Source organism: Chenopodium quinoa, unplaced genomic scaffold, assembly GCF_001683475.1.
Source record: "Chenopodium quinoa cultivar QQ74 unplaced genomic scaffold, ASM168347v1, whole genome shotgun sequence".
Classification (NCBI taxonomy): Eukaryota; Viridiplantae; Streptophyta; class Magnoliopsida; order Caryophyllales; family Amaranthaceae; genus Chenopodium; species Chenopodium quinoa.
In genome coordinates, this window is record NW_018742214.1 from 185,616 (window position 1) to 197,006 (window position 11,391).

Sequence of the window (11,391 nt, forward strand, 5' to 3'; positions counted from 1 at the left end):
GAACAATATATGTTTAAAGTAATTAAAAACAGGTTTAAAGTAACTATATATAAAACAAATCTATATGCAGGTATATTTGCCTTTAAGGTTAGAAGAGCATTATTTTCTTGTTGTGATAAACTTCAAAGATGAAACAATTGATCATCTAGACAACACTTTGTATGAGACAAATGAAGAATATGAGCCTATACAGAGTTTTATCTTAGAAACGGTAAAGAATCAGTAGATTAAAAAATTATTTTTAAATTCGTTTTTCAATATGTTTTATTATACTAATATTCATTACATTGCAGGTGATACAAGTGCAAAAGTTGTTTAAAAAAGGAAGCATCCACAGGCAAATGAGATACAGACCTACAAGCTGAGAATAATTGAACTTCCATTCCAAAAAGAAAAAGAGGAAAACTTCTCAGTAAGCTATCTACTGCTGCATATGAAGATTTATGATGGTGCAAATGGTATAGGATTAGGAACAATAACAGAGGTAATTAACATACTTATTTTTGGAGTCGTTATACTTTAGAACTAATCTATACTTAGTGTATAATTTATTTATAATTTATATTTTTTTACAGAAATTTGCAAGACTGAATCACCATCATGTAAGAACAGTGCTTGACCTACTTCTCAGTGAAAAAAATCAAATGAAACAGAAACTGCTAACAAATGTTGAGAATTGGGAAGAAAAGAAAGAATCTGAAGAAATGCTACAGTAGCTACTACTATGTCTCTGTAGTTTTAGGTCTTTTTTTTGTGATGGATGAAATAGCTTTTGGGTTAGTGCAGGTTTAGGGAAATGAATTTCAAGGACTGTTGTATTGCAATCTGGTATATATATTGGGCCTTATTTTGGTTAGCATCAATTATATATGTAAAAAATATATGATGCTATTTGTAATTAAAACTATGGCTTTAGCCACTTAATATAATATTTGCAGTTTGTGTTAAAAAAAGAATACATATTATATATGTTAATTAAATTACTAGGATTGTTCTTTCTAAAAAAAAAGCTTTTAGAAATATGGTGTTCGATTTTAAAGTAAAGATAAATACTTTTAAAGTAATAAAAAATGAATCAAAAGTAGAAGTGGAGATTGGAAAAAGTATTAAAGTCAAAAACATGTTATAAGTAAATGAAAATACTATTAAAGTAAATAATACAATGTTTAAAGTAAAAGGAAAAAAATTTTAAAATACAAAAAAATAATGTTAATTTAATATAAAATGGTTATAATTAAATAAAGGGAGAAATGAGAAAAAGTATTCAAATCAAAATAATTGACACAAACCGAATATCTCAAATTTGACCCAAAATCATTGACCGAAAAAAAGACCCAAAACCCAAAATTAACCCAACCCATACTTGACTCAAAAACTGAGTTAACCTAATCCTAACCACACACTCGAAATCACCCAACCCGAAGTTGAACAATCAAATTGGACACAAAGAGTTTGACTCGAAGTCTTTAACCAACCTAAATATGATCCGAAACGTTTGACCTGAAATGTTTAACCAACTTGAATGTGATAATACACCAATCTAAGGATGGATAAAATCTTGTACTTCATTTGCCTCACTTACATCCATAGTTGAAGGTGGTTAATCAAATTAATACAATAACCTATGTTGATATTATGTCTAGTATAATATTAGGCCTTATTTTGGTTAGCATCAATTATAAATGTGAAAATTATGTGATGCTATTTGTAATTAAAACTATGGGTTTAGCCACTTAATATAATATTTCCAGTTTGTGTTAAAAAAAATAATACATATTATACATCTAAGTTAAATTACTAGGATTGTTCTTTCTCAAAAATGATGGAAGATATAAAAGTAAATGTAAATACTGTTAAAGTAAATAACAATGTGTTTAAAGTAAATACAAAAGTTTTTAAAAAAAAAAAATTTCTGAAATGTGGTGTTCGATTTTAAAGTAGAGCAAATACATTTAAAGTAACAAAAAATGAATTAAAAGTAGAGGTGGAGATGGGAAAAAGTATTAAAGTCAAAAAAATGTTATTCGATTATAAGTAAATGAAAAAAATGTTAAAGTAAATAATACTATGTTTAAAGTAAAAGGAAAAAAGTTTTAAAAAAATCTTTATGAAATAAGGTGTTCAATTTTAATTACAAAAAAATATTGTTAAATTAATAGAAAATGGGATATAAAAGTATTCAAGTAATAATAGTTGACCTAACTCAAATGACCCGACGCATGACCCAAAATTGACCCAAAATCACAAAAAATGACAAAAAAACCCCAAAATTAACCCAACACAACCTATAACCAAGACAAAAATGGAGTTGACCTAATGTTGACCATATACCCGAACTCACCTAACCCGAAGTTGACCAACTTGAATTTGACTTGAAGAGTTTGACCCGAAGTGTTTAACCAATTCGAACATGATCCGAAGTGTTTGACCTGAAGTGTTTAACCAACTCAAATGTGATCATACAACAAACTGAAGATGGGTCAAGTCTTCTACTTCATTTGCCTCGCTAACATCCGGCCTATGTTGATCGAATTACAACCGTCCTTACATCTTATTAGATTTGGTACAAGTTTAGGTGAGTTTAATAAATGGTCAAATTACATTCAAGTAAAGTCAATAATTAATGATTAGAAAATTAACTCAATCTAGAATTTTAGTCAATTTTGGTTCAAGTTAATAATTTTACGGGTTATAATCAAGGTAAAATCACCAAGTTAGTAATATATGAGTTACATTTGGGTCGGCTCATTTACACATCAATTCATGTTCAAAATCAATATCTGATTTACTACAAGTTTAGGTGATTTTGATAACCGGTCAAATTACATTCAAATAAACTCATTCTAGAATTTTAGTCAAATTGGTTCAAGTCAATAATTTTACGAGTTATAATAAAGTTGAAATCAACAAGTCAATAATATATGGGATACATTTGGGTCGGGTCATTTACACGTTAATTCATGTTAAAAATCGGTATCAAATACTCTTGTCAACTCGGGTTCCACGAAAAATGTGACAAGTATTTTAGAACAAAAAATGGATATGGTAACAAGTATTCTAGAAGAAAGGGAATAATACAAGCAATTATCTTTAATTTTGTAAGTAAGAACATTATATAAATCAAATAATTCATATGATATAAAATATGATAAAATTAAATGAAATATTTCATAAAGTTAAAGTATAATAGCTAAAAGTAAACAAACTAAACTTAAGTCCTGCAGTACAATTACTTATAGTAAATGTAAAAATATTACATTAATAAAAATAATAGAAAAAATTTGTTCATTAAATCTTCATCTTGATCTTCCAAAACATCTTCTAATTTCCAAGTATTAAAATAACTGCACAAAAATAAACATCAGTTATTTGTCACAAATTAAAGTAAATAAATTAAAATGTAAAGTAAATAAATTAAAACCTAAATTAAATAAAAAAGGTAAAGAGGTAAAATACCAAATAAAAAAATACCAAGTATAATAACACCTGCACAAAATAAAAAGTAAATGAATCTACTGTTAAAGTAAATAAATAGAATTTTAAAGTAAATAGAACATACTTAAGAGTAAAATACCTGAAAGACTACTTGTTTGGACAGTTTCTACTGTCATGGGAAACACCAGATTGCCCACAAGCTCTACAAGTTCTGCCTTTTTTAGATTTTTCTTCAGTAGCTATTTCTTTTGCACTCTTCAACCTCTTTGAACTTCTGGCAGAACCCTTATAAAGACACTGAGTTGGGGGAAAGACATTCACATCAACTTCATTTGACCCAACCAAAACCTGAATATTAGCATCTTTCACCTCTTTTGAACTAGGTGCATTTTCATGATTATTCTTTGCTATCATCTGCTCCTCAAATGAAGATAATGTCTTAATAAACTCAGATAAATCATCCTCAGATTGGTTAGTTAAACTGACACAACTGAAAATCTTGGACCATACATCACTGACCAATTGCTTCTTCTTATCATACTTAGAAGCATCATCTAGAGCAACATCTATGACAGAAGCTTTCTTCAAAACATCTTTTCTCCAACGATTCAAGATGTAAGCATCAGGAATTTCACGTACACACTTGCCTTTCATAACAAACAAAATGTGTCTACATAAAACACCTTGACTCTCAAACATTCTACAAGTACAACTTGACTCATATGTTATCAAATCAAAATTAACATCAAAATTTTTCCTTTTCTCATGATCAACAATAACAGAAAACTCCACACAGTCTCCATACAAAGAACTACAACTTTCAACTCCACATGAAAAACAGGCTCCCTGGCATTCTTCTTGAAAATCATAAAATATGGCACGAGTATAAATATCAGCAGCATGCTTTTCCAAGTGTAAATTAGTAACCAATTGAGGCTCAAGTTTATTAAGCATGTACAACTCATCTTGTTCATGCCTTTGAGCATCAAGCGCAGTTTCATAACGGATAAAGAATTCAACACAGGTCACATGAGGGTTTGTAAAGTTACAAAAGAAACTATTCTCACCTTCGGACCTAGATGTAGAACGCAGTAACCCACCCATAAATAAGTCCCTAAAACATGCAGGAATCCAAAGATGTTTAATCTTGAACATGTATGCAAACCACTCATGATCAACAAGGTTAAACTCCTCTATAACACTATTCCAGCCATCAACAAATACATGAGGACAATCTCTCTATCCCAAACTACTGCACTTAGCTTTTTCAGGAAATCAGTTTCTTTACAAAAATCAGTTCCAACCTTTTCAGGTACCTTCCTCATTATGTGCCACATACACAGCCTATGTTTAGTCTTGGTAAAAACCTTTTCTATAGCAATACCCATTGCAGGATATTGATCAGTGATAATACAAGAAGGTTCTCTTCCCATACACTTCAAAAAATTTTGAAATAGCCACACAAAGGAATCTATGTCTTCTTTAGAAAATAAAGCAGCACAAAATGTAACACATCTCTTGTGATTATCAACACCAGTAAAAGGACAGAAAATCAATGAATATTTATTTGTATCATAGGTGGAATCAAAAGATAAAGAGTCCCCAAATAATTGATAATCTCTTCTACCAATAACATCAGCCCAAAAGACACAGGTCAAATGCCTACTTTCATCAACACAGTAATCAAAAAAATAACCCCCTTTACTGGTTTTCACTTTACGTTCAAGGTTCTGAACAAACGTCGCACCATCAGCATTAGAGATATAAACTTTCAAGTCCCTAGAAAAAATTTTGAAATCATTTTTACTGCCCATGACATTTTGAAACCCACCACAAAGTTCTTTCATGATCCTATAAGACATAACAGCCCCTATATTTAACTTTGAATTGTCAAAAATGAACTTCTTATGAGCAAAATTAAACCAACTTCATGTTTAGTAACCTTCCTAGTAATAGGTGTAGAAAAAGGATGAGAATGAGATTCATAAAAACAATACACCATATACTTCCCATCATTACAAAACCTAAATTTTATCTTAGCAGGACAACCAACTCTCTTCACAGTCTTTCTCTATAAACAAGCACCTTCAACTTGTTTACCAGATTTCTTGTTATTTGTCACATACCCTTCTTTGCTACATAATAAATATTTTATTAAAGTAACTCCTTTACCAGTAGGATCATCCTTATTCTTTTGTGATTTAGTAGTACTAGAACGGACTTTAAATCCACACTCATTAGCATATTTGTAATAAAAGGCAATACCATCTTGAAGAGAATCAAATATCATACCAAGAAAAGGTTTGTTTTCAGAAGAACAACATGGAGTATACTCTTTATAACCTCCAGAATTATAATATATTTTAGGAAGCAAAGGCTGAGTGGGTGTTTTGAAAATTCTTACATTCCTATCTTCAGTAGTGACAGAAGAAGAACAATGCTCTACACTTTCAGACATGTTCCTGAAAAAGTAAATGAATAGAAGAAAAAAGTAAATAAACAATAATATATAAAAGTAAATAAATTATAACTAAAAGTAAACAATATTTTTTAAAAATACGCTCTACGCTTTCAGACATATTCTTGAAAAATAAATGAATAGAAGTAAAAAGTAAACAATAATTAAAAGTAAATAAACTATATCTAAAAGGAAACAATATTTTTAAAAAATATACTAATAAAAACTATTAAAGATATACTAAAAAGTAGATCACTCAAAGCATAAAGTAAATAAAAAAAAATTAAAAAACTTGAAGAAACTAAGAAACATGAAGTTATAAGAATTAAGTAAAACTAATCATGAAAACTTAATGACTGAATGCAAAAAGTAAATTTAAAACAACAACAAATTATACTACTAGATTAATAACAACATGCAATATAGCAACTATATGCAGAAAGCAACTACATTGAATCCGTAAGTGTAAAACCATAAAATAGGATTAAAAACCAAAAATCAAACACTAAATTGTATAGAATAATTCAAAGAACAAAAAAAAAGTAAAAATTTAGAAAAATTACAATAAAAAACCCTAAATCGAAAAACTCAGCTCAAGATAAACAATAAAATCAAAATAAACAAAGAAAATACAAATATAATTAGAAAATTACCTCAATGAATGAAAATAATCGAAGAATATGATGTAATTGAAGATCAAAATCGAAAAATCTGGGCAAAAAATTCGGCAAAATGAAGAACTCAGATCGCGGCGGAGAGCTCGAAGTTAGAGAGGGAAAATGAGGACGGGTAGAGAGAGAAAATGAAAGGAAGAGAGAGAGAAAGAAAGGAGGTCATTCAAAGTTGAGAAATTACCAAAATGCCATTACTGAAATGAAAAAGGCGGGTGAAGCAAGGACCGTTGGATTAAGCGCGATCAACGGTACAGATGAGTTCCAAGTTCCTATTTTAGACATAGGTTCTCACATGATCCCATTTCTCTCTCTCTCTCTCTCTCTCTATATATATATATATATATATATATATATATATATATATATATAACTACATAGTCATTGTATTGTTGTTCATTCTTTTTCATAGTTTGGAGTGGAAAATTATTCTAATGCATGTTCATTTATATATTAATAGATGGTCATTTTAATATTCAATTATCTAATTATGTTCATTTATGTATTAAGAGTTGTTCATTTCCATATTAATGGATGATCATTTCTATACTATTATATGATCATTTATTTATTAATATATGTTCATTTTCATATATATCGATCATTTCAATTGTTCTACTATTCATATTCATATGAAAATTGGTTCATTTCAACACTTATTCTTGCTCAAATCTAACTAAAAATTCATTTGTTTTTGTCTATTAGTTAAACAAAGAATTGTGGATATAGTGAGTTAGTTACACGACATAATAGCAAGGAGAAAAAAGAAGACGACAAAAATAAGGAAATTAATCAAGAAGACATGGATTTGCGCAACATGAACCAATAACATGAGCTTGTATTTTTCAATTTTGGATCGAGATTCAGTATGTATAATAATATGTGTGGAATTGTGTTGTATATTTCAATATCCAATATTTTAATTTTTGGTGATATAAAATTTCTATTTGATTTTAATAAGAAGGAAATAAACTTTTTTTTTCCCAAGTATTATTACAAATCACATCCTTCAAAAGCAAACATTTAAAAGGAAATAAAATTTTTTTCCCCAAAGTATATATAATGTTCATATTTTTTGATGACTTATATAGTGTTCATATTAGGAAACCAATATGTTCATAAACAAAAAATAAATAATCATAACAACTTGAATTTGTGGTTGAGCATTTACAATTGTCGACTTTGAACCATTATTCACTAACTATATATATTAGAATATTTGACACTATAAATAGAAAACTGTACAAAAACTAAACTTTCAATTCTTGTATCAAGTCTCTCATAGGACATAATATTTCTACACTTGTTATCTTTCTAACAATCCTCATTAGAACAAATATATATTTTCATAGAAAATGAGTCATCCCTTTGCCTCTTACTACTCCTAACTCTGATACCAAAACCTTTCATAAAAGCATACTCATTATACATTTCATATGCATCATCTTCAAAAGGAAATTGTTTTCCCCAAAAATCAAATTGACTTGCTTCTTCAAAAATAAAAGCATTCTCTTTTTCCCACTGCAATAATTAAACATGTAACAAATGAACACATACAGTTGCAATAATGGACAATCACAATAATGCATTTGATCAATTACAATTAAATTACCATCATCTATAGTTACATAACTGAACATTATTTATGAAACTACAAAACATTGTTAATCATTAAAAGTCACATGTACAACTTATAATCCCACAAACACAAATGTATATATATATATATATATATATATATATATATATATATAAATGAACATTTATAATTGCATAATTGAACATTATTAAAAATACACAAAATAACAAATTTTAAAATGTGTTCACTAGTTAAAATATATATGAGCGTCTTTAAAAGAATAAAAATCATTGAAATTCACGTGTACAACATTTATATTTAAATACAACTACAATAAACCTATAGTTTACTACAGAAAACATACATTAAACGACATAAATGAACATTGGATGGTGGAAATGTTCACTTTCATGTTTATGAAACAATTATATGTAATAGTATAACTGTATGGAAATGCATTATTATTGTAATTAATTTGAATTTATTTTATATTGGAAATTATTTTTAATCACTCTTTATTTATATAAATACAATTCTAAAACGTATGTATTTGCATACATCTTACTATAAAACTTACACATAGCTTTTGAAATGAACATTTAATGATACAAAAATGAACATATGTTGAAACACGAATAAACAAAAATGTACCTTGGATGATGCAATACTTCTAATAATAAAAATGATTTGAACGCAGCAATCCATATAAATAAATTTTCTCTCATTTTTATTGATAAAAAAAATTCTTAAAATGCAATTCATAAAATATATTAATTTGAACAAAAACTTCTTATTATAAAAATGAACATCTAATGATTTATAAATGAACATTTACCAATACAAAAATGAACATATTGTAAAAATTTTACAGAAAATTCATAAATGAAAAGGGACGAGGGCAGGACACGCGCGGAAGGGGGGTGCAGGCAGTGTTCCCTGCCTTAGAGTGTAGGTAAAAATTTGTAGTTATAACGAATAAGTTATGGCCAAAATATTAAACTGAGCCCAAACCGAACCTAAGCCCACCTTACCTACGACCCAATGATCATGTGGAGGGTCCAAATGATTTAATCCAATTTGATTAGGGGATTTTTCCCCACCAATCACCATCTGACAAGTGGACCAATCAGGTTCCGCCATGTGTCCGTCACATGGGCCAATAGGAGCATGCCACGTGTCAAGCAATGATCCGTCCACTATGGGCCAATTACGACACGACACGTGTCCTTCCCATGACACCTGGGATAACTGGTCACCAAGGCCCAACTTCCGAGGGAAGCCCAATCAGCCCAAGGTTAACCTAAACCTAGATTGGCACGTTTCCCGAGGTTATAAATACCTCCCTTAATCCTCATTAAGAGAGAAGACACATATTACACACATTAAACTCTCTCACCTAGAGAGACCCAATCACTTTAATTTTCGCATTAATTACTCCTTAATCAAGTACTAACTTGACCGTCGGAGGCGGATCTCCAATCATCCGGAGCATCCGTTTGTTTTGCAGGTACAGGCGTCCGGTTCCAGTCTCGGAATTGTAACTCTCCCGCAGGACATCAGAAAACCCCGAAACATCTTGGCGCCGTCTGTGGGGAGAGTACTTCTGAGATGGCATCCACGTTTGTACCGACTCCTGAAGAGAGACGTCCCCTGGACGACCCTCTAGTTCAGTCGGACCACGATACTGAGAATGAATTTGAAGTTGAAGCTCACACAGCTTCAGACGGGACCCTAAGGGCTCGACGTACCCGTCATACCGAAAGGAGGGAACGGGAACATCTTCAAACTGGAAGCGAGCCAGCAGGCGCACCGCCTGTTCGGCAGCAGCCGACTAATGGGTCTGCTCCCATCACAAGGAACGAACTCATGATCTTCATGAGGGACTTCAAGGGAGAAATTCAAGAGTTGATCAACAAGAAGCCGCCTACTCTGGACAAGGAGCAGTCGGCTAAGAAACCCTCCACTTCACAGAAGAGGAAGCCAGTTCAAGGGCGAGAGGCGACCCCTCATCCTAAATCTAGGAAGCGGGAGCCACCTGCCCTTGATTTCGCAAAATACCGTTTTCCTACTCCAGGAAATAGGAAGCATGTTCGTCATATTCAGGCGGACGGGTCGAGGAAAACATACACAGACGCTCGGCTACTGCTAGAGTAGAAGAAGAGTGACCGATTGTCAGAGTCGGCCTCTACTTCAAACTTCCAAGACAGTCTGCGAAATACCTCGATGAGGCATACTCAGTCGTATCATGAGAGTCAGTCAGGCGGCACCTCCCGCCAGTCCGGCTATCATAGCGACCAGGCGGTACCAAACTTACCGTTTGTACCGCAACAGTATTTTTTACAGCCACCTCCGTTTGGTGGACATGCAGCAAAAAACGTCCAACCTATGGACTGGCAGCTACGGTTGCTTAGACTTGGCGAACAGCCGTCGGCCTTCTCCAAGGAAATTACTGAAGCCGCTCAGCCGGCCAAAGTGAAAAATGTATTAGTAGGCGCCTATGACGGCACTACTAACCCAGAAGACCATCTGATGGCATTCACCAACCTGATGTACCTTCAAGGGTTGGATGATCCCACTTGGTGCAAGTGTTTCCCAAGCGACTCTCAAAGGAATCGCACAACAATGGTTCGGCAACCTGCCGACTGGTTGTGTAAATAGCTTCAAGACGCTTGCTTACTTATTCACCTCCAACTTCGCCATGAACATCCCTGCGAAGAAGATGACCCTTGATTTAGGAACAATTCAGCAGGGCGAGAAGGAGGGGCTTCGTTCTTACATCAGGCGGTTTAACATGATGAGAATACAGATTCAAGGGTTTACGGATGAAGTAGCCTATACTGACTTTTTCAGAGGTCTCAAAGACGGGTCGACCTTCAAATTTGATTTGGTCCGAAAGAGGGTGGCGACTCTTCAAGAGGCCTTGATTGAAGCGGAAACTTATATACAGGCGACTGATCTTTGTAGTACGGTAAAACAGTCAGACGGGAGAAGGTCCGACAAAAGAGAAGGACGACAGAAACAGTCGTCAAACAAAGACGAGAAGAGAAAAGAGGTCTGGACGGCTGATTCCTCTAAACAGCCGGCCTAGAAAAAGAAAAAAGAATTCAAACCATACTCCCCAAAGTATGCGTTTAACAAGGATAGCCAATTTATCCTAAAGGAAATCAAGGGACGGATCTCAATTGAGAAGCTGGTCCCCATGAAGGGTTCTGCAAACAACCGGAACCAAGAAAAATTATGTGATTATC

General features: G+C 32.2%; 1 protein-coding gene across 1 annotated transcript; it reads right to left on the minus strand.

Moving 5' to 3' along the window:
• Positions 1 to 3,582: 3,582 nt before the first annotated feature.
• LOC110734064 (protein FAR1-RELATED SEQUENCE 5-like) lies at positions 3,583 to 8,182 on the minus strand. Its single transcript, XM_021914131.1, has 5 exons — positions 8,177 to 8,182; positions 7,937 to 8,085; positions 5,608 to 5,897; positions 4,660 to 5,305; positions 3,583 to 4,549 (listed from the first exon to the last, which is right to left on the minus strand). Exons 1-5 carry the CDS (start codon positions 8,180 to 8,182, stop codon positions 3,583 to 3,585), a joined length of 2,058 nt encoding a protein of 685 aa, XP_021769823.1.
• Between the last annotated feature and the right edge of the window lie 3,209 nt (positions 8,183 to 11,391).